The sequence below is a fragment of the Leucoraja erinacea genome, chromosome 18, assembly GCF_028641065.1.
Source record: "Leucoraja erinacea ecotype New England chromosome 18, Leri_hhj_1, whole genome shotgun sequence".
Lineage (NCBI taxonomy): Eukaryota > Metazoa > Chordata > Chondrichthyes > Rajiformes > Rajidae > Leucoraja > Leucoraja erinaceus.
The window spans coordinates 21,145,182-21,172,976 of NC_073394.1; the positions used below are offsets into that span (position 1 = coordinate 21,145,182).

Sequence of the window (27,795 nt, forward strand, 5' to 3'; positions counted from 1 at the left end):
CACTCTTGTCATTTCATTATTTATCTCTTTCTTTCACCATCAATTCTTCTTCTATTTCACTGGTGTTCTAGTTTGCTGCTTCATTCGCCTGTTCTCTTTCAATCGCCACTTCCACTTTCCTCTTTCATGCCTCATCTTCAAATTTGCTCATTTTGCTTTTTTTCACCTCTCAATCATTTCCCACCATCAACAGTCCTAATTATTCCATATACTGTACCTGAATCCATGATTATTGCTGATCATTCATTATCACCAATTATTTGATGCCTTGAAGTTTTCTTGATCATTTCCTATGGTAATCTAAGGAACGTTATTTGGTGTAATTTTAATCGCCATCGATTACAAACACGATTCGGGGAGTTGACAATGTTTGATGATTAAATTAGTGGAGTTCAAGGGGTTTCATTTGTTAATCTGGTGGTTCTTCACAACAGAGTCTTTGCTGCATTAACATTTGATCCAACGCTCAGTATTAACATGTACTTTGCTTCTTTGTATTCGTCGCTCTTTGCATGTACCTGGCCTCACCCAGAAGTCCATCAGGAAGAAGGTACGTTGCTTTGTTAATCCGAGTCTCTTTCATGCTAAATGTTTTGGTACGTAGAGTCATAGTCATACTGCACGGAAACAGACCCTTCGGCCCAACTCGTCCACGCCAGCCAAGATCCCCATCTAAGCCTGTCCCATTTGCCCGCATTTGGTCCATATCGCTATAACTCTTTCCAATACATCTATCTATCCAAACGTCTTTTAAATGCTGTTGTTGTACCTCCCTCAGTTACCTCCTCTGGCAGCTCGTTCTGTGTACCCACCACCTTCTGAGTGCTCCTCAGGTTCTTATCAAATCTTTCCCCTCTCACCTTAAACCAATGTCCTCTGATTCTTGATTCCCCTACCCAAGGTAAAAGATTCTGTGCATTGACCCTATCCATTTCCTCACAATTTTATATACCTCTTTAAGATCAACCCCGAGCCTCTTGCTTCCAAGAAATATAGTTGTTGCCTGTCCAATCCCTCCCCATACCTCAGGCCCTCAAGACTTGGCGACGTCCTCATGAATCTTCGATGCACTCTTTCTAACTTAATGACATCCTTCCTACAGCAAGGTGACCAAAACTGAACACAATACTCCAAAGGCCTCATCAATGTCTTGTATAACTGTTAGATAATGTCCCAACTTCTATACTTAGTACCATGACTGATGAAGACCAAGGTACCAAAAGCCTTTTTGACAACCCTATCTACCTGTGATGCCACATTCAGGGCACAGTGCACCGGTACTCCTACATCCCTCTGCTCTACAACCTCCTCCAAGGCCCTGCCATTTGCTGCGCATTAAAAAGGAGACAATAAGATGTCCACTTATATTTTTGAGGATACAAAAGTCTATGACAATTGGAACAATCTTGACTTTGGCATGGCATGTGGTTAGAAAAAGTATGTACAGACTTACCACACTGTGGCAGCTTAATGCACGTTTGTTTAAGGTGGTTAAGGTGGTTATCTGATTCAGGATGGGCACACTAACTAAGAACTTGTGGTATCATTAATACTCGAATGGCAATACAGTCGCCTACTGTGCAGGAATCCAGCCTCAACACCCTGCTCAGTCAAAACTGTTGGGTAAGAAGCAAGTTGTTTCATTGTGGTGTTCAGATTGCATTCTCAGGGGGGGAAATGGTGTCATCCTATTGAGATTGTTCACATTTTAAGCAATATTTGTGTCAAGTGGGTGTGAAGAAATATATGGTGCATGCTTGAACAAACCGCTATGTAACGGTATAAATGCAAAAGTTTTACATTTTATGCTGCATCATCAAATAATTTGGACATGGTAGGTGATTATTTGGACATATATCACCGAAAACTTATGAGAATCATAGGAGTAGACACAAAATGCTGGAGCAACTCAATGGTTAGGTAGCATCTTTGGGGGAATTGAACGTGACATTTTAGGTCGGGATCTTATTCCCAACCCAAAATGTCACCTATCTGTGTTCTCCAGGGATGCTGCCTGACCCGCTGAATTACTCCAGCATTTTGTGTCTTTCCTTGGTAAAAAAGCATCTGAAGTTCCTAGTCTCGGTACTATGAGAAATATAATCAGTGGCACAGCCAACACCTATTTGTGTCTGGGAATAGTGTTCAGAACATCAGCACGGAACAACTCGTGGAAATATGCTTGAATGGTGACATTTCGAATAAGTTCACGTGTGTCAACACGATCATTTATTTTTGTTCACCTAGAGTTGAGAAACGAAATCATGAAATTTAATGAGCAAATCAGGTCCAATTTATTTATTATAAAGTCAATGTAAGCAAAGGATTAAATCGATGTTGACAAAAAGATTCAGTCCATTCATGAACACACTGTTGAATCTGACCGAGACATAGTCACACCTGAAACTAAATATTTTTATTTATGTACAGCTAATTGGTCATTCTGGATTCCTAGTAATTGTCGTAACAAAACAGGATTGAAGGGATGCTAATTCGTAGTGAAATATTCAAATACATGTTGAGCATCCTTTAGACATGAGAGATAGAGCTTGGAAGCAGGCCCATTGGCCCACCGAGTCCGTGCCGGCCAGCGATCACCCCCTAAATCAACACTATCCCACACTAGAAACAATTTACAATTTACAGAAGCCAATTAACCTGCAAACCTATATGTCTTTGGAGCGTGGGAGGAAATAGCCTCTGTACGAAACTTTAATAACCATAAAGCTGGTTCAGAGAATAGTATAGCATGTGAATAGGCCATTCGGCCCACAATGTCCATGCCCGAACATGATGCCGATAAACTAATCACCTCTGCCTGCACGTGATCCATATCCCTCCATTTCCTGCATATCCCTGTGCCAATCCAAAAGCCTTTTAAATCCCACTATCATATCTGACCATATCACCACACCTGGCAGAATGTGCCAGGCTCTCATCACCCTCTGTGTAAAAACAAAACTTGTGCGCATATCTCCTTTTAAACATTTCCACATTAATTGTGCGCTGTCTGAAATTCACACGGTGCAAAACCAAGGTGATACAGACAAACACCGCGATGAACAAGAAGGCTGGTGCTGTAATTAAGACGGCTAGCACAGTGTACCGCAAGTCCTTTAAAAGAGGGGGAGAGACGGGTGGGGAGAAGGGGGAGAAGAAGTGGAGACAACTTTTAAGAAGTCAGAGATTCCCAGCTATGAAGTTCAGCAGACATTTAACATTATCGGTCGGTTATCCTTGGTTCTGAAAACTCCTGCTTACATTTTTTTCCCCCAATGAGCCAGCAAAGGTGATTAACTAAAACTACCTATGACTACCTTGACCATCTACAACTACATGGCGACCCCACTACAACTACACCTACGACTACAGGATTATCGACTATCTCCATGGCGACCAATTTTTGGTTGCCGAAAAATTTTCACCGTGTTGAAAAATTTGCAGTGACTATACTGAAGCCGCGATGAGTTCCCAGAATGCGGAACTCCTCACGACCATGAAGGAGACTTACCAGAGACCACCAGCGAACATGTGGCAACTATGTGGCGAGCGCAGTCTCCTGCACTCGCCTAAAAAGTCGCCTAAGTGGGACAGGCCCATATATGTAATAATTAAACCAATCTCCTTTGCCTACAATTCCATCATTCCTTGCATATCCATATGCCCATCTAAAATCCTCAGAAACATCCCAATCATATCTGCCACCTCCACCCACAGCAGCACTGGAAATACATATCTGCAGTCAGTTTGCAAACTTCGCATAAGTGGAAGTATTCTATTAAACACATTGATTTAATCATGTTTTGTGTAATTCACAGTTTATGACTATGACGACAAAGGTGGTATTTTAATTTCATCATCAAAGACCAATTTACCTACTTAACCAGTTTTTTTCTTCCTGCATTTTCTGAGTTTGAAATCTTGTAAATATGTAGTTTAAGGTGATTCAGAAGCAGACTATGTATATATATATATATATACTCTATATAGCTGCAAGATTCAATAATCGCCTTAATTGCAGAGATCAGTGCAGTGCTTCCTTTATGGATTGATTTGTAATGTTGATTTTTTTAATTGTTAACCATGTACTCTCAATTTCATAATCTGGCTTCAATTTATTCCCTTGTTCATATTTCTTTAAGATGTTGAAAAATTTTGTGTTGCTTTGGCAACGCCATGACTGTCTTTGCTTCATGAGCCAATCTACATTCGTCGAGTAAAACACAAAGTGCTGCAGGAACTCAGTGAGTCAGGCAGCACCTGTAGTGGTAGTGGATAGTTGATGGTTTGGGCCGGGACTGCCATAAAAAGGGTCATGACCTGAAACGTCGCCTGCCCATTCTCTCCACAGATGCTGCATGACCATCCCCCGCACCATACCCCCACTGACTTCCTCCAACACTTTGTGTTTTAATCAAGATTCTAACATCTGTATTTCCTTGTGTCTATCTTTATGTGCGTGCGTCTGTCTGTGCAGGAGTATGTGTGTGTCTGTCTGATGTCTGTGTGTGTCTATAGGAGTTCTATGTGTGTGTATGTGTGCTAGTGTCTGTCTGTCAGAATATGTTTATGTGTGTTTGTGTAGGTGTCTGTCTGTGTGTGTCTGTCTGATGTCTATGTGTGTGCAGGTGTGTGTGTATTTGTGTGTGTAGGGCGAGCTGTATTGATTTCTATGCGTGTGTGTCAGTGTGTGTTTGTTGGTCTCAGAATGTGACAATAGTAAAGATGCCTTCGAGTGAAGGGTAGGTTTCTAATTGGACGATGGAGATGCCAAGGCAGCTGATAAAAACAGGGGAATGAATCGACCCAAGATTTCAAAAATAACTTTCTTCGCATGAAACATTTTTTTATATTTTAAAGGCAACTTACAAAGTATGTGCAAGTCATACAGAGTAGCAATATCAATTATATTGCTGGAATTTGTGTTTGCATTTTGCACTCTAATTATTCTCCACGAGGAAATGACAGAAGCTGCTGAATGGGAAGCTGGATATTTTAAGGCTGTAAACCAGGGGCGGCAACCTACGGCCCCCGGGCCGAATGCGGCCCGTAACCCGGAATGATCCGGCCTGCAGGCGGATTTTTTTCCCCTTAATCATCCGGCCCGCCGAGTGCCTGCCCCGAGCAGCCGCCCGGCTCTGGCTGTACCGCATCCTGCGCAAAACCGCCAGCACGGCCGCGCACCTTCTGTGAACGCGTTTAAGAAAGAACTGCACATGCTGGAAAAATCGAAGGTAGACAAAAATGCTGGAGAAACTCAGTGGGTGAGACGTGCAAAGATTGCATGAGGCTGCCTCACCCGCTGAGTTTCTCCAGCATTTTTGTCTACCTTCTGTGAACACGTGATTTGATGCCAGCCATCCAGGGCGGGATCATGTGAACACGTGATAGATGTGGCCTGCCATCCGCTCACAGACATGCCTCCCGGCCCCTATGCAGAACAAAGTTGCCGACCCCTGCTGTAATCCATTTCCGGGCTTCAGTGACACTGCCGTTATGATGAATGCACATGGCATCGAATTCTACATCAACACTCACACCCATTTGTGATTTGATTTGGTGATCATTGTCGACGAGGTTTACTTTGCAGGAATCAAGTGTGCCTCATTATATGGGAAGAAATGATTCATCAATTGACTGAGTCCAATCCAAAAACATCTGTTGGGAGAAATTAGATGATAAATCATCCGTGACGCCAATCACTTTTTGAATGGCTGTCTGGGATCAAAGATCAGATCTTGGACTGAGATACTGTAAGACATCCATCACCTTCAGAACTGAACCACAAAGGAGTCAACACCATCCGTGGGAAGAATTAAAGTGCAAAATTGTATTTGTAGTGCGATAGATTTTCATTTATTTTTGATTTGATGCTATGTCGCATTTTTATTTTTATTGCGAGGACCCTAATTTCTATTTTACTTTTTTTTTCCATGCTGCAGAGGAGGAAAAGCCAAAACCCAAGTGAGTAGAGAATTGTTATGACCATAGAGATTTATTTAATTGACGATAGACAAAAACGCTAGAGAGACTCAGCGGGTGAGGTAGCATCTATGGAGCAAAGGAATAGGTTTTGGGTTGAGACCCTTCTTCAGACTGATGTGGAGGAGACAGTAGGCTGTGGGAGAGCTGGGGAGGGGAGGGGAAGGAGGGAGAAAGCAAGGACTACCTGAAATTGGAGAAGCCAATGTTCATACCACAGGGGTGTAAACTTCCCATGCAAAATATGAGATGCTGCTCCTCCAATTTGTGGTGGGATTCACTCTGGCCATGGAGGAGGCCCAGGACAGAAAGGCCGGATTCAGAATGTGAGGGGGAGTTGAAGTGCTGGGCCACCGGGAGATCAGATTGGTTAGTGCAAACCGAGCGGAAGTGTTGGGCAAAGCGATCGCCAAGCCTACACTTGGTATCAACAATGTACAGCAGCGAACACCTAGAGCAGCGGATGCAATAGATGAGGTTGGAGGAGGTGCAGGTGAACCTCTGCCTCACCTGGAAAGACTGCTTGGGTCCTTGGATGGGGTCAAGGGGGGTGGTAAAGCGACAAGTGCAGCATTTCCTATGGTTGCAAGGGAAAGTACTAGGGGAAGTGGTGGTTTGGGTGGGAAGGGATGAATTGACCAGGGAGTTACAGAGGGAGCGGTCTCTGCGAAAAGCCGAAAGGGGAGTCGGAGATGCGAAGATGTGGCCAGTGGTGGGATCCCGTTGGAGGTGGCGAAAATGCCAGAGGATTATGTGTTGTATGTGACAGCTGGTAGGGTGGAAGGTGAGGACAAGGGGGACTCTGCCTTTGTTACGAGTGGGGGGATGATGAGTGAAAGCAGAGCTACAGGACATGCAGGAGACCCTGGTGAGAGCCTCATCTATAGTCGAAGATGGGAACAACCATTCCTTAAAGAATGAGGACATCTCCGATGCCCTGGTTTGGAACACCTCACCCTGGGTGCAGATGCGGCATAGACGGAGAAATTGGGAGTAGAGGATGGAGTCCTTGCAGGAAGCAGGGTGGGCAGAAGTGTAGTCCAGAGAGCCATATGGGTCAGTGGGTTTGTAGTAGAAATAATTGAAGAGATTGAAGAAGAATTCACGCGAGGAATAGATCAGGTAGATGCAAGGAGTCTTTTGGGGACTCGAGGACCAGAGGACATAGATTTAAGGTGACGGGGGAATAATTCAAAGGGAACCCGAGTGGTAACTTTTTTAAACAAATGATCGTGGATGCAAGGAACGAGCTGCCAGAGGAGGTCGTCGAGGCAGAGAACCATCGCAATGTTTAAGAAGCATTTAGACAGGTACATGGATCTGGTAGGTTTATGGGGATATGGGTCAAACACAGCCAGGTAGGACTAATGTAGATGGGGCATGTTGGTTGGTGTGAACTAGTTGGGCCTGTTTACATGCTGTATGACCCTATGAAATCTATGCAGAAATCACAACTCCAGGTCACGATCACTGCCATGTGTGGTTACCATCGAACCTGCTGTGGTATACGTCACAGAGCCATAGAGTCATACAGCATGGAAAGAGGCTCTTTGGCCCAAAGGCATTATGTTCGGCACAGACATCCTGGGCCAAAAGGCCTCTTCCTGTGCTATACGTTTTCAATGTTTCTGTGTTCCACTTGAGTCTGGGGATTTGATTCTTTGTCCTTGCAATAGCAGGAAAGGAATAATTTCCATTAGGTGGGATAGTCTCAACATGCATAGAATTCACTGAAGAAGAGTCTCGCCTCGAAACGTTACCCATTCCTTCTCTCCAGAGAAGTTGCCAGTCCCGCTGAGTTACTCCAGCCTGTTGTGTCTATCGTAGAATACGTAATTTTGCAACAGTAAAGTAAATATTGTTTTTCACCTTACATCAACGGAGCAGAAAATGAAGATGTTTCATTTTCCCTGTTCTTCACCACAACGAAGAACAATTACAAATCTTTGTTTCATAAAGTGTTTAAATTCCAACTAATATTAACATCTGATGCTTTTCTTCTCAGACCAACTGCTCCCAAAATCCCAGATGGAGAGAAAGTTGACTTTGATGTGAGTGAAATATTTAACAAAATTAAAAAATGCACACGTTATTATCTATATGTTGCTAGTTTTGGCCAATTTTCATGCAAGCTTGCCTTCATTGGCCACGACATTGAGTGGAAGTCAGAATGTCATAGTGCAGCTTTATAGGAGTTTGGTTAGGCCGCATTCGGAATATTGCGTGCAGTTCTGCCAAGCCCATTACAAGACGGATAACTTTGCGGAGGTTTACCAGACGCTGTCCGGTTTAGAGGCTATTTAGTTACAGGGAGAGGTTGGATGGACTTAGATTGTTTTCTCTGAGGTGCCGAGGTTGAAGGGAGACCTAATAAAAGTATATAAAATTATGAGAGGCATTGTTAGTTAGGGTAGACAGTCAGAAACATTTTCCCAAGGTGGAAATATCAAAGACTAGATTTCTAGATTTCCTTGCTGCCTTTCACACTCTAGTACTTATGGGCCTGTCCCACTTGGGCGATTTTTCAGCGGACTGCCGGCGACTGTCAGAGTGTAACACACACATACACAAACACATCGCTTCCTTCACCGGCCCCTGTGAACTTTTTAGACAGTGCACCCCCGCTTGACCTGTCTAAAGAATTCACACAGTGCAAAGCCAAGGTGATACAGACACATACCGTGATGAGCAGGAAGGTTGGCGCTGTAAAAAGACGGCTAAAGCACAGTGTACGGTAAGTCATTTAAGAAGGGGGGAGACGGAGTTGAGACAACTTTTAAGAAGCCAAAGATACACGGCTGTGAAGCTCGGCGGATATTTAACATTATTGGTCGGTTATAATTTGTTCTAAAAATTACTGCTTATCGTTTTTTTTCCCCAATGAGCTAATGAAATTCACTGGTCAGCACCGGCTCAAACCTACGAGAACCTTCGACCTCCTGGCAACCCACTAGGACCTCCTGCCGACCCACCTACGGCTCGAGAATTCTTGCTACTATCCACAGCGGCTTCATTCTAGTCGCCGCTAATTTTTCAACATGTTGAAAAAAATCACGGCTATCATAATGAGCCGCGTATAGTTCCCAGGATGCGGGAACTTCTCACAACCATGAAGGCGACTCCCCGGCAACCACCCACGAACATGTGGCGACCATGTGGCGACTGCATAGTCACCTAAGTGGGACAGGCCCATCAGGTCTTCGTTTAAAGCTCAGAACTTATTTTGTTTTTGTAGAATAGAATTGTAGTATAAGAGCAGCACAGGGGTAGAGTTGCTGCCTCACTGTGCCAGAGACTTGGCTTTGATCCTGACTGTCTGTGCGGAGTTTACAAGTTCGCCCTGTGACCGCGTGGATTTCCTCTGGATGCTCCAGTTTCCTCCCACATTCCAAAGGCAAGCGGGATGTAACGGGATTGGTCCTCCTTAAATTGCCCCTAGGGCAAATATGTAGGGAGTGGATGAGAAAGTGGGATAACATAGAACTAGTGTGAACAGGTGTTCAGTGGTTGACTTGGTGTGCCGAATGGCCTGTTTCCATGCTGTATCTCTGAAACTAAAACTAAAGAAAATCACTTTAGAATACTCTCCCACTCATTAGTGCAGTTCTGTTCAAGGGAGACAAAAGTGTTTAACTGTCATATGTCCCAAAACGGATGAATGACATTCTTACTTGCAGCAGCACAACAGACACGGGAACATAGTACAGGTCCACCACTGATTTTCCGGCAATTGGTAGTAGGGCCCCTTCTTTCACCGGACAAAATACCCCAAAAAACCTGCACCGTCGCTGCCTGCTTCAAAGTCTCCACTATTGTTCCCGTATCCAAAAAGCAGAGCATTACTGGTCTCAATGACTACAGGCCTGTTGCACTGACCTCTGTAATCATGAAGACCATTGAAAGACTCATGGACCTGTCCCACTTATGCCTGCATGGTCGTGAGTAGTCGCCCAAAAAGTCGTCGCATTTTCTGGTGGCCGCTGGATTTTCAACTTGTTTTGAAAATTTTTGGCAACCTGCTGCGACTATGACGGGTACCAGCAGTCGCCGAAAAGATCGCGTAAAGTGGGGCAGGCCCTTTATGCTGGCCCACCCGAAAAATATCACAAACACCCTGCTGGACCCCCTGCTGTTTGCATATCGGGCCAATATATCAGTGGATGACGCAGTCAACCTAGGCCTGCTCTTCATCAGCACCTAGAACGCCAGGGGACCAATGCAAGGATTTTGTTTTTGTTCATTTTAGCTCTGCATTCAACACCATTGTGCCAGAGCTACTACACTCCAAACTCTCCCAGTTGACTGTGCCTGAACCCCTCTGTCAGTGGATCACCAACTTCCTGACGGACAGGAAGCAGCATGTGAGGCTGGGAAAGTACATCTCAGACTCGTTGACCCTCAGCATAGGAGCACCGCAAGGCTGCGTACTCTCCCCTCTCCTTTAATCTCTCTACACCAACGACTGCACCTCCACGGATTCCTCTGTTAAGCTTCTCAACCATGATTGGACTGATCCAGGATGGGGAGGAATCTGCCATCAGACAGGAAGTGACACAGCTGGTGTCCTGGTGCCATCGCAATAACCTGGAGCTCAATGCTCTTAAGATGGTGGAATTAATTGTAGACTTTAGGTGAGCTCCCCCTCCCCTCACCCCACTCACCATCAACAACACCACAGTCATATCTGTGGAGTCATTTAAATCTCTTGGAACCATCATCTCCAGGGACCTTAAATAAGAGACCACCATCGACTACATAGTCAAAAAGGTCAAACAGAGGATGTACCTCCTGCTGTGATGATAGTGAACTCAGGCTTGGATGTGATATTTCTGCTGCTGTATTGTCACTTGTATGTTTGTGTTTTTATTCAGGACATCCATAAAAAGAGACAGAACAAAGATCTGAGTGAGCTGCAAGGCCTGATTGATCTTCACTTTGAGAATAGGAAGAAGGAGGAAGAGGAACTGACTGCACTGATGGACCGGATTGTGAGTGAAATAATTCAAGGGACCCCTGCAACCAATGCCACAGTGCAGTTCATTCTGCATCACTGCATCACTGCATTACACCGACTGCGCTATTGTTGCACAGTTGCATCTCACCATGGCTGCTGTCTCCAATTCTACAGTAAACAGGAACAGCTTCTTCCGTAGACACAAAGTAACTCTCCATTAACTCAGCGGGCCAGGCAGCATCTCTGGAGAATGGGGATGGGTGACGTTTCAGGTTATGATCGATCCTTCTTCAGGCTGATTGTAGTTGGGAGGGGAGGGATATTGGAAGCAAGAAAAACAGGTCAAATCAGGGCCAGTATCAGATGACCTCTGGCAGGGAGGTTCCCTGATGGGCCAATTGTTTTCTAGGGTCAGTGTGATCCCAAGAGGGATACATCGTTGAGAACTGTGGAACGGGTTAGTGGAGGAAGGGGGGCAAAGGGGGAAAGGGGTGGGAGTGGGGAGTCGAGTGTTTGTAGAATTTACCTAAAATTGGTGATTTCAGTGTTCAAACTGCTGGCATGAACATCTTCTTCCCCTCGGTAATCAGGTTTCTGAATGTTCCTTCCATAAACTAGGTAAGTCAGGAGTCAAGAGAGGCAACAGTGTTTAAATATATATGATTATATATATGATATGATATGATATGATATGATTCAATTTATTGTCATTGTCAGTGTACAGTACAGAGACAACGAAATGCATTTTTAGCATCTCCCTTGAAAGGGAGACACAGGGCGTCGCGGTGTGCCCGCGCCTGCCGCCGTAACATTCCATTACAGGCAAAGGTGGGTGAAGTGTCTTGCCCAAGGACACAACGACAGTATGCACTCCAAGCGGGATTTGAACCAGCTACCTTCTGGTCACCAGCCGAACTCTTAGCCCATTGTGCTATCTGTCGATGTCACATGTACTGGAAACAGAACAATTACATTCTTACGTGCAGCATCATAACAGACCTGTAAATACTGTACTCATAGGTAACATAACAAAAATATGATAAATTAATATTATTTTCCCAATATTATTGCAAAAAGCTCACAGTCCCTAGTGCAAACAAGACCATTCATAGTCAGTAGTTTAGTTGGTGTTTGTGGTATTCAAGGGCCTGATAATTGTTAGTTCTTGAATGTGGAGGTCACGGTTTTCGGACTCTTGTACCTTAGTCCCGATGGCGGGAGTGAAACGAGAGTGTAGCCACCGTGGTGTGGGTCCTTGGTGATGCTGGCTGCCTTTCTGAGGCAGCACCTCCTATGGGTCCCTTCAATATCACCTCTACCCCATTGCGGACATTGGACTTTTGTCTGTGGAACTGATGCGCTACAAAACAGCGAGCTACATACTGCACTCTGTATCTTCCCTTTTGCTCTACCGTCTGTACCATTATGTTTATACCATTATGTTTATGTATAGTATTATCTGATCTGATTGGTATAGAATGTAAAACAAAACATTTCACTGCACATGTGCCAATAATGAATCTAAACCTAAAGATAATACAGTACGTCAAAGTGCAGGCACACAATGACCAGATGTTGCTTGCTTCACGCTTGACGTACTGCGGTTAAAAGGGAGTCTCTCCCAGCCCCTAATCTATTCTCTCTTCCACAGGAAAAAAGACGGGCAGAAAGATCTGAACAGCAAAGAATCCGTGCGGAGAAAGAAAAGGACCGTCAGAATAGGCAGGCAGTAAGTTCCAGACCACTGAGGCATTAACTACTGACCATCCAAGGTGGCTTCGAGCAAAGGGAGCTGTTAGTAGAAGCAAGATTTAATAAGAACCTGAGGGGCAATTATTTAAATCGGAGGGTGGCGCAGCGGTAGAGTTGCTGCCTTACAGCGCCAGAGACCCAGGTTTGATCCCGACAGCGAGTGCTGTCTGTATGGCGTTTGTACATTCTCTCTGTGACTGCGTCGATTTTCTCTGGGTGTTCTGGTTTCCTCCCACACTTGTAGGTTAATTGGCTTCTGTAAAATTGTAAATTGTCCCTAGTGTATAGGATAGCGTTAGGGCGGGTTGCTTGCTGGTCGGCACGGACTCTGGCAGCTCGTTCCATACATCTACCACCCTTTGTATATAAAGTTTCCCCTCAGGTTCCTATTAAATCGCCCCCCCTTTACCTTAAACCGATGTACTCTGGTTCTAGATTCCCCTACCCTGGGCAAAATACTCTGCATTTACCCTACCTACACCTCTCATGAGTTAGTTCACCTCTATAAGATCACCCCTCATTCTCCTGCATTCCAAGGTATAAAACTTACAAAATTCTTAAAGGGTTGGACAGGCTAGATGCAGGAAGATTGTTCCCGATGTTGGGGAAGTCCAGAACAAGGGGACACAGTTTAAGGATAAGGGGGAAATCTTTTAGGACCGAGATGAAGAAAACATTTTTCACACAGAGAGTGGTGAATCTCTAGAATTCTCTGCCACAGAAGGTAGTTGAGGCCAGTTCATTGGCTATATTTAAGAGTGAGTTAGATGTGGCCCTTGTGGCTAAAGGGATCAGGGGGTATGGAGAGAAGGCAGGTACAAGATACTGAGTTGGATGATCAGTCATGATCATATTGAATGGCGGTGCAGGCTCGAAGGGCCGAATGGCCTATTCCTGCACCTATTTTCTATGTTTCTATATTTCTAAAAGCCCTAGCCTGCTCAACCTCCCCCTATAGCTGAGGCCCTCGAGTCCTGGCAACTTCCTCATAAATTTTTTCTGCACCCATTCCCAGTTATTGAATTAGCTATTTGATTCCCGCGTTTTGCACAGTTTGTGAATATTTCTCGACCACCACATTTTCACAATCTCTTGTGATTCATTCAATAGGAGGAGAAAGTACGAAGGGAGGAGGATGATATTCGAAGAAGGGCTGATGATGATGCCAAGAAGAAGAAGGCTTTGACTAGCATGGGTGCTCAATACAGCAGCTACCTTGCAAGGGTAAGACCCACCATTTGGTTCAAGACATCTTGAATATCTAGCCCGTGTTGGAGGGAATTGTACATTTGACCTGTACCGTGACTCTGGGTTTAACGTGGGGCCCAGTCACCCTCTTAATTACGGCTCGCACAAAGAAAATCTCATATTGGCGAGTTTCTCCAACAAGTTAGTTTATTCATGGTCTTACAGACTATGTACTGCAGTTGAAAAAGTGTCTACCACAATCAGTAATCTTCGTTCCTCGGCATGAAGCAAAGATTAGTGTTCCTAGCCAGTGGCGGACTGCCCAGGGTGTCAAGTGGGCAGGTGGCCCGATGGCAAGTGGGCCCCTGATGAAGTGATAGCAAGTGATGGCAAGTGGGCCCCTGTTAAATGATAGCATTGTAGTTGTGGGTGGGCCCCCTTTGTCTCCTGGCAACCAATATTTTTAGACCCAGTCCGCCACTGTTCCTAGCAAACCGATTGGGCACTGAACATGTTTTATAATCTCCATTGCATGCCAAGAACACCAAAGTAAAGAATCTAAGGCAACACAGTAAAATGTGGTTTTATGGTGATACAAGGCTGCAGATGCTGGAATCTTGAGCAGGACACAAAGTGCTGGAGGAACTCAGCGGGTCAGGCACCATCTGTGGAGGGGATGGACAGACATCCTTTCGGGTTGAGGTCCTTCTTTGCTCCAATTATGTTATTATTTCTAATATGTTGAAGAATGATTTCTTGCAGCAAACTAGTATATCAGAACATTTGTGTGTAAGAAGAAACACCAGATGCTGAGTTATACCAAGGATAGACACAAAGTGCTGGTGTAATTCAATAGGTCTGGCAGCATCTCCAGTCATGCTTCCAAACCCGCTGAGTTACTCCTGCACTTTGTGTCAATCTCAGAACATTTATTTGGCATGAAGTGTGCCCCGGTAAACATAGGAGACCTAAACAGCAACCTCTGGTGACCTTGCCCGCCACCGGAAAAAAAATCAATATCGAGGTGACCTGCAACTTCCTACCACCTCACACGCATATGTCGAAAACCTTCCTCGACTATGAATGAAATCCGGCTTCGACTAAAAAATTATCGATTTTTAAAACGGCAACCTATTTTTAGTCGAGGTCGGTTTTAATTATGATGAAAAAATGGCAGCAACCTAGATGAAGCCTCGACCACGTGGAAACCACTTTCGACCATTAGGGAGAGTGACCCAAAACCGCCGATGACCTCATGGAAACCTTGGGTGGCGGGCAAGGTCACCAGAGGTTACTGTTTAGGCCTCACAAGTGGGACAGAGGCTTACAAAGCTTTGCACATTGTAACTCAAACACAATTAAAGAGTAGACACAAGAAACTGCAGATCTTGGAATCTTGAGCAAAACACAAAGTGCTGGAGGAACTCAGCAGGTCCGGCAGCCTCTGTACAGGGAGTGGACATTGTGAAGAAGGCATGCGATCCGACGCTGTCCATTCTCTCCTCAGATGTTACCCGGCCCATCGAGCTCCTGCACCACTTTGTGTTTTACAGTGGAAGATCTTGGTCTGCAGGGATAAACTAATTGAACAACTAATGGAAGTGCAAATGCATAACCCCCACAATTAAAAGATATTCTGTTGGTGTATCAGGCTGACCAGAAGAGAGGCAAGAAGCAGACTGGGAGGGAAACAAAGAAGAAGATCCTCGCAGAAAGACGTAAGGCACTGAACATTGATCATCTGAATGAAGACAAGCTCAGGTGAGTCCCGACAAATGGCTATCAATGTAAAAACAATGAACTGCAGACGCTGGTTTACAAAGGAAGGCACAAAATGCTGGAGTAGCTCAGCGAGCCAGGCAGCATCGTTGGAGAACATAGATAAGTGATGTTTCGGGGTGGGACGTCGCCTATCCATGGTCTCCAGAGATGCTGCCTGACCCGCTGTTGCCCTGCCAGCTCCACTGTTTGCATCCATATAACCCTTTGTTATCACCTCTTCCACAGCCAGCAATGGACCATTGTGGGATCCACCTTTCCTTGGCCATCAGTACCGACTCTGATTCGTTCTGAATGTTTACATACCTCTAGTTTCCCTCTCCCCTGACTCTCAGTCTGCAGAAATGGTCTCAACCCCAAACATCACCTATTCCTTTTGTCCAGAGATGCTGCCTGACCCCCTGAGATACTCCAGCATTTTATGTCTCTTTGTGGGCCCCAGTGTAACATTCAATGAAATTCTGCTTTCTTCGCTGTGATTTTGTCACTTCAGGTATGTTACTACTAAAGACAGACACAAATTAGTGGAGTAACTGAACAGGACAGGCAGCATCTCTGGAGAACATGGATAGGCGACATTTTGGGTCGGGGCTCTTCTTCAGACTGACCTAAAACGTTGCCAATCCATATTCTCCAGGGACCTGCTTATTCCAGCATTTTGTGTCCTTTTTTTGTTATCAATCAACATTTGCAGTTCCTTGTTATGTTCCTATTTATTTTGAAGGACACATGTTTTTTATTCATAACACAACCTCTGTCTCAGCAATTGGTTCGCTTTTCCATGATCAAGAGAATAATTCTTCATTTGACTTTAGTTAGAGCAGCACAGAAACAGGCCCTTCGGCCCAACATATCCATGCCGACCAAGATGTCCCATCTAAGCTAATGCCATTTGACCATGTTTTGCCCACATCATTCTAAAGCTTTCCAGGCCATGTTCTTTTAAATGCTGTTGTAGTCCTGAGCACCAAATATGATATTTCTTCTTCTTATACATTATGTTTTTTATATACATTTGGCGATACAGCATGGAAACAGCCCATGGACTTCGGCCCACCAAGTCCACGGAGACTATTGATCATCTGTTCACATTTGTTCAATCTTATCCCACTTACGCATCCACTCCCTACACACTAGGTGGGATTTATAAAGGCCAATTAACCAACAAACCTCCTTCTCCAAATGATGAAGCTAGATCTTCTAGCTGGAATTCCGCACTATTTTCCCTTCATCGTAGAACATAGAACAGTACAGCACAGGAACAGGACCTTTGGCCAACAATGGCTGTGTCGACCATGACACCAAGTTAAATTAATCTCATCTGCCTTTCTGTGATGCATATCCTTCCTTTCCTTGTATATCCAAATAAAAACCTCTTCAACCCCGCTGTCGTATATGTCTCCACCACTACCCCTAACAGTGCATTCTAGGCACCCACCATCTCTGTAAAAAAAAACATGCCCCACACATCTCCCTTAAAGTTTCTCCCTCCCACCTCACCTGTAAATTAAAATGGAGCTTGGAAACCCACCCAGTTTTCACCCCACTCCTTCCCTTGCTGTTACAAACCCCTGTACGAGGGTGACAACATTGGACCTTGCGTCTTTCCCTCGTCTTTGTTGGTATTTTTTTTAATTAAAGTCGTTTTTCTTAAACTACCAGAGAGAAAGCAAAGGAGCTCCATGATTGGCTGTGCCAGCTAGAATCGGAAAGATTCGATATGGGCGAGAAGCTGAAGAGGCAGAAGTATGAGGTATGTATCGTGGAGATGTCCGTCCTCATTCCATCCGCTTTCCTAATTACGTCACGTAGCTGACTGCTAACATCTCATCTTTGCTGTACTTTAGATCCCTTTGTTCCACAACTTCTCACTCTGTAGAATAATCTGCTCTTTTATTTTTCCTTCCAAGCAGATAACCTTACACTTTCCCACATTATACTCCATCTGCCATCGTAACCTATTTATTTCCCTTTGCAGGCTGTGTGTGTTTGTGTGTGTGTCTTACTCACTGCTTTCTTCCCCATGCCTTTCCATCATCAGCAACCTTGACAATGGTTCTATGTGTAATAGTATTGTATTGTCACATGTACCTAGATACAGGTCTTTGTTTTGATCTTTGGTCTTCTTAGTACCAATTCAATGATTCAGTGGTTCAATTCTCCTTTATTGTCACACATGTACCTATGAAGAGTGAAATGCTTTGTTTTGCAAAGAACCCGGCAAAATCATATGATATGTAAGCGCAATCACACATAAATATAAGAGTGTGATGACGATAGGGTACAAATACTAGATTTAATCTGAGGCAGTTTAAAGTATAATCTCCTCAGTGTTTTCTCCTTATTAAAGTTCAAGGTACTAACAATATCCAGCTGAAGGTTTATGAAGTCATTCAATTGTTTTTAATATAACAAGGCAATCCAAGATGACATTGCACAGACCAGACTTCCCACCATTGACTCCATCTATATCTCACACTACCTCCGAAAGTTGCCATGTTTCCGGTGCCAACTTGTATCTTTCAAGTACGGGTCCACCATTGATTTTCCGGCACCCTTGGTTCCAAAGCTTCTCTGAGTTATCTGTTTTGCCAGACCGACAGAAGCCACAGCCTCTGAGGAGTCAAATGGTACCGGAATGGTTTGCCTAAGCCAAACGGAGGGCCGAGATACCAGCCCGCAAAGTTGGCCTTGGAATTCGGCTTTGGGAACGGATCCAGCCAGCTCTGGCCGGGCTGGAGTTCCAGTGCCCCAGACGCAGGGAGCAAATTCGACCCACTGATCGGCTGCGGAAGTCCCGATGAGGACGAGATCGGCCACCTCAGCTGGCCGAGGAACCACATTTTCGGGGGGACTTCCGGGTGGGAATTCAAGTGCGTTCTTGTAAATTTGTATGGATTAAAGGAGGTGCCGGACCAAAAGTTAAAATTTGGTAACAGTTGGATGTAGAACCAAAATGAAACATGGTGTTATATCTGATCCAATACACTTGGCATCCGTCCTTCTGCGAGAGATGATCGTGTAGCTTTGACATTGGCCTGCATGGAGAGAGAACATTTCATCTGTGGCTGACTAGGCCCACCTTGACCTATTATCCGATCCAACACATGGATAGGAAGCTTCAAATGGATGTGGGCCAAATGGAACTTACTTAGATAGAGCATCTCGGTCCCATGGACGAGTTGTGCCAAAGGGAGTTTCTGTGCTGTATGACCATGACTTAGTCAACACTAGTTGATGGTGCTTTCAAACTTGATGGGAAATATTCAATTGCCTCAACCTCTGGTGCAGTCATTTGTACACTAGGTGCATCATTTATCATGGAATTGACAACAGAATATTTCTTAATGCTATTCTTCAAATTTTCAGAGACAGTCAGTGCACGTATTGGGTTGATAAAAATCATTCAATCTTCAAGTCTCTCGATGTTTTAGTTTAGTTTAGTTTAGAGATACAGCGCGGAACCAGGCCCATCGGCCCACCGAGTCCGCTCTGACCAGCGATCCCCGCACATCAACACTATCCTACACACACTAGGGACAATTTATATTTACACCAAGCCAATTAACCTACAAACCTGTACGTCTTTGGAGTGTGGGAGAAAACTGAAGATATCGGAGAAAACCCACACGGTCACGGGGAGGTTGGACATTTTTACATTAGGCCCAATATTGAACACATTGATGAAGTCTGTACTCATTACTTCCTCACATGATACATAATGCGATTGTAATATTCCACTTAAATGAATATTGCTGTAATTTATTTTAGACTTCGTCTCTGCGTACAAGGTTGCAGCTACTCTCCAAGTTGTAAGTATTAAGCAAGGCCATTGTAAGTGGCACTAGAGGTATTGCCTGGGTCATGCATGGGATGACTGCATGGTAAGCTACAGGCCCAGCAGATATGCAGGGAGAGGGTAGCAGGTTACCGTCCTGATTCAACCCCAGTAACCTGAGTAAACGATGCAAATGGCTTCATTATTATGAGGAACTGAATTGTAAACACTGCGCTTTTAAGACAATTTAAGACACTGTCTTATCACTCAGATGATACCATTCATCTCCAGTATCTCATAGATGAGTGAATGTTTAGTTAATCACAATCAGGGATTAACTTGGATAAGGGAATATTTGTTCAATCAGGAAATTTATGGGATCCTTGTTAATGACATTTATTTTCATTTGATGCATATTTAAAAATTGAAACCAATCTCTATTTTTAGATTTTAGACTTTACAGAGATACAGAGCAGAAACATGCCCTTCTGTCCGCTGAGTCCACGTCGACCCCATACATTGGCACTATCCTACACACTAGGGACAATCAACAATTTTTTTTTACCGAAGCCAAATTAACCTACATATCTGTACGCCTTCGGAGTGAGGCAGGAAACCGGAGCACCCGGAGAAAACCCACGCGGTTACGGGGAGAACGTACAAACTCCATACAGACAGCACCCGTTGTCAGGATCGAGCCTGTGTCTCTGGCGCTGTAAGGCAGCAACTCTACTATTGCGCCTTTGTGCTGCCCATTGAATTGAAGTATTTGATTGAAATATCACATTTAATCTGACTTAGAAACACTTTCTGAGCAAAAACATTTTTTTCTCGCCCTGTAATAATGGTGTAGTTAGCATAAGAAAATAAATTCACCATTTTCTTTAATCCTGACCTAAAAACGAGGTTATTTTGCTGATTTCTCTGGGCGTCCTCCATTGCCAGAGTGAGGCCACATGCAAAGTAGAGGAACAGCACCACATTCTGCTTGGGTAGCAATGGTATGAACATTGAATTCCCCAATTTCAGGTAACCCTCTCCCCCCCCCCCCTCCCCCCTCAGGAAAATTACGGGATCCTTGTAAATGAAATTAATTTTTATTTGACATCCTTGATGCAAAAAATGTATCTCATAAATATATTTAAAATTGCAACCACCGTCTATTTAATTGTTCAACATGGTTTTGAAGCACATTGAGGAAAAACAATTTATTTTTTCCCAACTACAATGGTGTAGTAGGCATTAGAATATAGAGACACCATTTCGTTTAATCCTGACCTGAATGTTTGAGGTTATTTTACTGATGAATTGACCTCTGGTTAAACCTGCTACCTTCTCAACGAGCTATCAGGCCAGCTACCACAGTTCAGTACAGATTTCGAGCCAGGATGTCATAAATCCAAGGGTCCTTCACTTTTCATAGGGTAACATCTAGCCGTATGGAAGCGGGGAGCAGATGACACAGTGAGTATTGGTCCAGATCTACACCGTGGTCGATTTGTTTAATCCAACAGGTTCCTTTATTCCTCTTCGTGAGCTCCTCTGCAAGAACAAAACATGTGGTCCATGTGGTCCTAAACTCCAGCCGCAGGTAACTGTGAGGTTTCGGGAACAGTCACTAATGAGCATATGTTGTTTACAGATTACCACAGCCAGAAATCGCATTGATGAACTTCAAAAGCAGTAAGTACATTGCAAGCCCCCAACTCCAAAACCTCATCCAAAAGAACTTGCAAGCATGGTCATCTAATGTACCTACAATGGACAAATCTAACAAGAATTCAATTCAAACAGGCACCTGCACGTGGAAGCCAATAATGCATTACCGTTACATCTATGAACTTTCGACAACCTTCCAGTGCCTGTTAGAATTAAATTATTTTGTTCTGAAATGCAAATACAAGATTTTAAACCATTTACAAAATATGTCGATCTCCACACAACTGGATCATAAATAAGACAAATCTCTCTCAGAGCAAAGACTCACTAATTAAAAAATTTCAAAAATAAACTTCATTCAGAACATAAAATATATATATTTCAAATTGTACAAAAACTCTTTGCATATTCTCTCTATATTTAACAGTGTCATACTCAGTAGTGTTCACACCTAAGGTGGACACATTATACTGGAGTAACTCAGCAGGACAGCCAGCATCTCTGAATAGAAGGAATGGGTGACGTTTTGGGTCGAGATCCTTCTTCAGAATGAATCAGTCTGAAGAAGGGTCCCAACCTGAAACGCCACCCATTCCTTCTCTCCAGAGATGCTGCCTGTCCTGCCGAGTTACTCCAGCATTTTGTGTCCACCTTCGATTTAAACCAGCATCTGCAGTTATTTCCTACACTCTGTGTTCACACCTATCTTTTAACCAAGCATCCTTGCCACTCATATGGCCCACTGGGGTGATGTCCCTTCCCATGTTTGAGGGGAGTCCCCACCAGATTCTGCCCCTCAATGTCCAGCAGCGGAAGGACTCTAGACTGTGCTCCCTCCCCCACAGAGCCTTGGCATTGGGTGCACCTGGTAGAGCTGCTGCCTCCCAGTGCCAGAGACCGGGGTTCAATCCTGACCTCGGTGTTGTCTGTGTGTGGAGTTTGCATGTTCCCCCACATGGGTTTCCTCCAGGTGCTCATGTTTCCTCCCACATCCCAAAGACGTGGGGTTTGTAGGTTAATTGTCCTCTGTAAATTCCCCCCCTAGTGTGTTGGAAGTGGGTGAGAATGTGGGATAACTGGTGCGAACGGGTGATTGATGCTCGGTGTGGACTCGCTGGGACTGTCTCCATGCTGTATCTCATCTAAATTGAATTAATAAACAGCAATTGGGAATGGCCTTGCAATCAGTTCCAGAGCTTCTCACAATTGAACAGGCATGGTCACACAATGCTTAAAATACCAGAAGACAGTTGATGCTAAAATTGGTCTCCCAGCACTTATTGGCATCTTGAAAAAATTTAAATAACATTGATTTCCTCTTGTTCGAAGAAAAAATGTGACTAGCCTGAAATCTAGTTGTGTGGAAACGCCATAATTTTTAACATCTTCTGTCCCATATTGATAACACTGACAATGTGGTCTTATGTTTCTTTTTGTTTAATGCCTTTCCTATTTTATCTAGTTCACTGATTTCCTCCAATGGATTTTCACTTACGTTACCCGCAGAACATACTGTCTAATCTGTAGTTGCCTCCATGGAGCAAAGCATTGTGAATATCTCTTCTGCTAAATACACCTTCCCCTCAAACATCATAAATCACTGATCATTTAAGACGTTGGTGAGGCCGCACTCGGATTATTGTGTTCAGTTTTGATCACCCTGTGAGAGGGAACATAGAAACATAGAAAATAGGTGCAGGAGTAGGCCATTCGGCCCTTTGAGCCTGCACCGCCATTCAATATGATCATGGCTGATCATCCAACTCAGTATCCTGTACCTGCCTTCTCTCTATACCCCCTGATCCCTATAGCCACAAGGGCCACATCTAACTCCCTCTTAAATATAGCCAATGAACTGGCCTCGACTACCTTCTGTGGCAGCGAGTTCCAGAGATTTACCACTGAAAGTTCCAGAGAAAGATGCCACTAAGTTGGAAAAAAATGTAGAGAAGATTTATGAGGATCTGAGCTCTAGGGAGAGATTGGGCACTCCAGGACTTTTTTCCTTGGAGGGTAGTAGGCAGAGGGGTGATCTTGTATAGGTTTACAAAATCAAAAAGGGAATAGAGCACCCATGGACTCACAGAGAGAAGGTGCAAGCTCCACGCAGACAGCACCCGAGGTCAGGATCGAACCCGGGTCTGTGAGCTGGCACCCTGGCATCATATTCGGCACAGATACCATGCTGTACTGTTCTATGTTAGGCTTCAGTGGAGCTGTAAAGGTTCTAGTTTGGGTCCGAGGATGTGAAATGATAACCTGGCTATTCAGCAATAGTTATCCACAATGCTTTGTGTGAAGGTTGGTTTATTTGTGTGATTACTTTTTACTGTTCGTTCGCTCCGGGTTAACCTCTGTTTTTGCGGGACCGACTGATGCTGGATCTGCAGTGCATAATGTGGCAACATGTCGCACTGAGTGCCCACACATTCCACCGGCAGCTCTGCTCAATGACCCTTCCTCACCAATGGCATCTCGTGAAAAGATCGAGTAGTTCTCACCGTCATAACCTGGATCATGGGCATCCCAGCATTGTTGCTGATTGAATTCCAAAGTTTAAACACTTTCCTGACAGGGAAAAATTGGAAATATGTTTTCCCTGCCAAAGAAATCGGGACAAAAGTGAAACATATGAAAACAATGTTTCCTGAAAAATTGGAAAACTTTACCTGAAAATAGGGCAAAAAGGAAATAATAAAAATATTTTCCTGAAAAACAGGGAAAAGGGGAAACATTGGAAAATGTTTCCTGAAAAATAGGGGGAAAAAGGGAAAAAGAAAAACGTTTTGAAAAACGGGTAAAATTGGAAATATTTATCTGTAAAGAGGAAAATTTGAAATATTTTCCTGAAAAACATGGCAAAAGGGAACAATTCGAAACATGTTTCTGGAACAATAGGTAAAGGGAAAAATTGGAAAATAATTCTAAATTTTCCTGAATGGTTCTGAGTTAATTTCACAAAACAATTAGATTTTTTTAATTTCAAGAACATTTCACAAATTTAATTAGAAAGTATATAGCATCATCCATGTTCTCCAGATGGCACCATAGTGTTTCTGATGTACTGTACGTCATTAATTTTGCGGTAAGCAACAAGGTCAAAAATCAGTCTGCAACAGTGGACGGTGTTCCAGGGACCAAGTCGCCAAGTAAGGTCAACATCTGAGCATCTATTGTCAATTCCATTTGAATCCAATATTAGTAGTGTTTATTTCATAACATTCAGAAGATGATCAATAGGCCAATCACTCCTGCTGCGTTATGTAAGTAATTTAGTGATTTGCACTAAAGACCACCAAGAATCCTTATTGGTAAGTGAAGTATGACTGTTTACTCGAGACCCATGCTGGCATGTTGACTTTTTATGTTTTAAATATAAAGAGTAGCATGCATTTTGTTTTGTTTGAAAATAAAGTTTGCAAAAAATAAAGAATAAAAGCTAGAGTTATCCAGGTAAGTTAGATAGAAGCATACCACATATTATTTTGCTCAGTCTGATCACTTCTATTAAGTGATGTTTTATCATTCTATATCTGATTACTTTCAAACCCACACCGGGAAAAGGACAAGGTGGGATGGTGTCTCTTTCTGAAACCTCGTCTTGGTTGTTTTCCTGAAAATTCGTACCAAATTCCAGGGCTGAAAGGCTCCAAAGCATCTGAGAACTCGGGACCAGTGTTCTATAGCCACAAAAAAAAAAACCCACACACAGTTCTGGGGAAATTCAGCGGGTCAGGCAGCATCACTGGGGGACATGCAGAATAAAAGGACGTAAAGGAGATGAGGATGAATTTCTCTGAGAATGGTGAATCTGTGGAATTCATTGCCACGGATGGCTGTGGAGGCCAAGACATTGGCTATTTCTAAAGTGGAGATTGACAGGTTCTTGATTAGTAAGGTTGTTAGGGGTAGACACAAAATGCTGGAGTAACTCAGCAGGACAGGCAGCATCTCTGGAGAGAACGAATGGGTGACGTTTCAGGTCGAGACCCCTCTTCAGGGGTTATGGGGAGAAAGCAGGAGAATGGGGTAGAGAGGGAAAGCCATGATTGAATGGCAGAGTAGGTTCGATGAGCCAAATTACTTATTTCTCTTCCGGTGACTAATGAACTTATGACACTTATGAAACCAGATGTTTGGGGTTTGGGCTTCTTCAGACTTATTTCTAATCTGAATTTGGACTGATGGTATATCTTTAGTTCTTCAAATCCCTAAAACCATTGGATAACAAAAATATATCAATCACAGTTGTTATGGCAAGGGTTTTCAATCATTGTACTTGCTAAAATTCCAACCAAACTCCACAGCTTTAGTTTTGTCTCTGATTTTAAACCAAAGTCAAAGCTGAGTTCAAGCATAATGAGGTAGAGAGCTGCGATGAAAATCTTGTTTAGGCAGCAACAGAGGCTCAAAGACTCGAACACAAAAAGCATAAATTGCACATAAATTCTACAAAGGCTGTTCAACAGACGACACTAGTGTCCACGCAGCCACAGGAAGAACATGGAAACTCCACACAGACAGCATTGAGGATTGAACCCAGCGGAGATTGACAGGTTCTTGTCGAACCTTGGCGTTGTGAGGCAACGGCCCCACTGGCTGCGTCCCTGTGCCACCTTCATATGTACTGACAATGTACCGATAACTCGGCTGGCCGAAGTACCTGTTTCCACGCTGAATCTCTATACAAAATTAGTGTAACCCAAAACAGTATCTTGAATGAGACACTTCATCAGTTCTCGAGTCCACGAGATGGACCATGATGCAAGTAAAGAGAGAAGGAGATTGAGATTCCCAAAGTCATCAAACACTGACAAAAGTTCTTTATAGGAACCACAATTCACAAAAGATATAAGCTAAAACAAAGGAAACTTAGCAAAATGAAATAATTTTCAATTTTCATGAACATCTTTGCAGATATCATATGCATATTAAATCTCAAGACACACAACGCTCTTGCAGGCAAAGCATTAGGTTTAGGTTTAGTATTGCCTGAGGTACAGTGAAAAGCTTTGACTTGCTATCCAAACAGATCAGATAATACCATACATGAATACCACCGTCAAACTCTACATCAGATACAGCAAAGGGGAAGATACAGAGTGCAGAATATAGTTCTCAGCATTGTAGCGCATCAGTTCCATAGACAAAGTCCAATGTCCACAATGGGGTAGAGGTGAATCGTTCAGTACCTTAGCTTATGGAAGGATCATTGATAACAGAGGGGACAAAACTGTTCCTGGGTCTGGTGGTGCGCGCTTTCAAGTTTCTGTACCTACTTCCGGATGGGAGCAGGGAGGCATGAAAGAGAATTTCACCACAAGTGGTGTTATTTTTAATCGGTCAGAGGTATAGAAAAGACCCTCAGCACTCACTGGAACTATTGAGGCACAAGGAATTGCAGATGTTGGAATCTTGAGCAAAGCACAAAGTGCTGGAGTAACTTAGTGGTTAGGCCGCAGTGAGCAGCTCTGGGCCGCATATCTGAGGAAGGATGTGCTGGCATTGAAGAGGGTCCAGAGGAGGTTTACGAGAATGGTCCTAGGGATGAACGTTTGACGGCAATTGGCCTGTAGTCGCTGGAATTTAGACGGGATGAGGGGGAACCTCATTGAAACTTAACGAATAGTGAAAGGCCTGTATAGTGGATGTGGAGAGGATACTTCCACTAGTGGGAGAGTCTAGGGCCAGAGGCCACCACCTCTGAATAAAAGGTTGTACCTTTAGAAAAGAGACGAGGAGGAATTTATTTTGTCAGAGGGTGGTGAATCCGTGGAATTCATTGTCACAGAAGACTGTGGGGGCCATGTGGAGTCAGTGGATATTTTTTAGGTGGATATTGATGGATTCTTGATTAGTAAGGATGTCAATGGCGAGAAGGCAGGAGAATGGGGTTGAGGGAAAGATAGATTAGCCATGATTGAATGGCCGGGTAGTCTTGATGGGCTGAATGGCCTAATTGTGCTCCTACAACTTATGAACATCTGTGGGGGGAATGAACAGGCGACATTTTGGATTAGGGCCCTTTCTTCGGACTGAAGCTCTTCAGAATTCAGGGTGAAATTATTTGTTAGTTTGGACGAGGCACGTGAAGCTGGTTTAGTTTCGCAAAGGGAAACCAAACATGGAGGAGAAAGCTGACGGTGTTTTGTTTTCTGTTTGCAGCAGCAAGAAAGGTGCTGGGAAGGGCAAGGTGGGAGGCCGCTGGAAGTAAGCGGCTGGAGAGATGTCTTCTGTTGCAGTGTGACCCAACTTCGTTGCCTCATCCTTGGATTCCTGCCAGGTGTATCTTAAGTGGCAAGAGGCTCTGCAGCACCAGGAGATCCACGGCTTTGAAACAATCACCGAGTCATCTGTGGCTCGACATTGCACATTGGATCTACGACAATTGTCCCTTTACCTACTGTATTAATATACGGCCCATCCTCCTCCTTGTTTTTGTAAATAAAAAATGGCATCTAACTTATTTTCTTTCCAACTGAGTATTTGTCTCCGTCTCGTGTACAGTGAGTCAACTCAATAAAAGAGGATCTACATGACAGACTTTTGAGAGATTGCGCTGGTTTGGGCCCCAGTTAGGTCATGATGAAGGGTGGGTGTAGTTTGGGGGGGAAGGTGAGCGGGGAAGGGAAATGGTAGAGCTACGAGTATTTCTATTTGGGATGACCGATAGCTGGAGGGTATGGTAATTACTGGGAATCTT

General features: G+C 43.9%; 1 protein-coding gene across 1 annotated transcript; it reads left to right on the forward strand.

Moving 5' to 3' along the window:
• The first annotated feature begins 462 nt into the window (after positions 1 to 462).
• Positions 463 to 27,558, forward strand: LOC129705757 (troponin T, fast skeletal muscle isoforms-like). Its single transcript, XM_055649541.1, has 10 exons — positions 463 to 550; positions 5,943 to 5,964; positions 7,988 to 8,033; positions 10,854 to 10,970; positions 12,588 to 12,665; positions 13,799 to 13,912; positions 15,528 to 15,637; positions 17,318 to 17,408; positions 21,076 to 21,116; positions 27,258 to 27,558. Exons 1-10 carry the CDS (start codon positions 478 to 480, stop codon positions 27,304 to 27,306), a joined length of 741 nt encoding a protein of 246 aa, XP_055505516.1. The 5' UTR covers positions 463 to 477; the 3' UTR covers positions 27,307 to 27,558.
• The last annotated feature ends 237 nt before the right edge of the window (positions 27,559 to 27,795 follow it).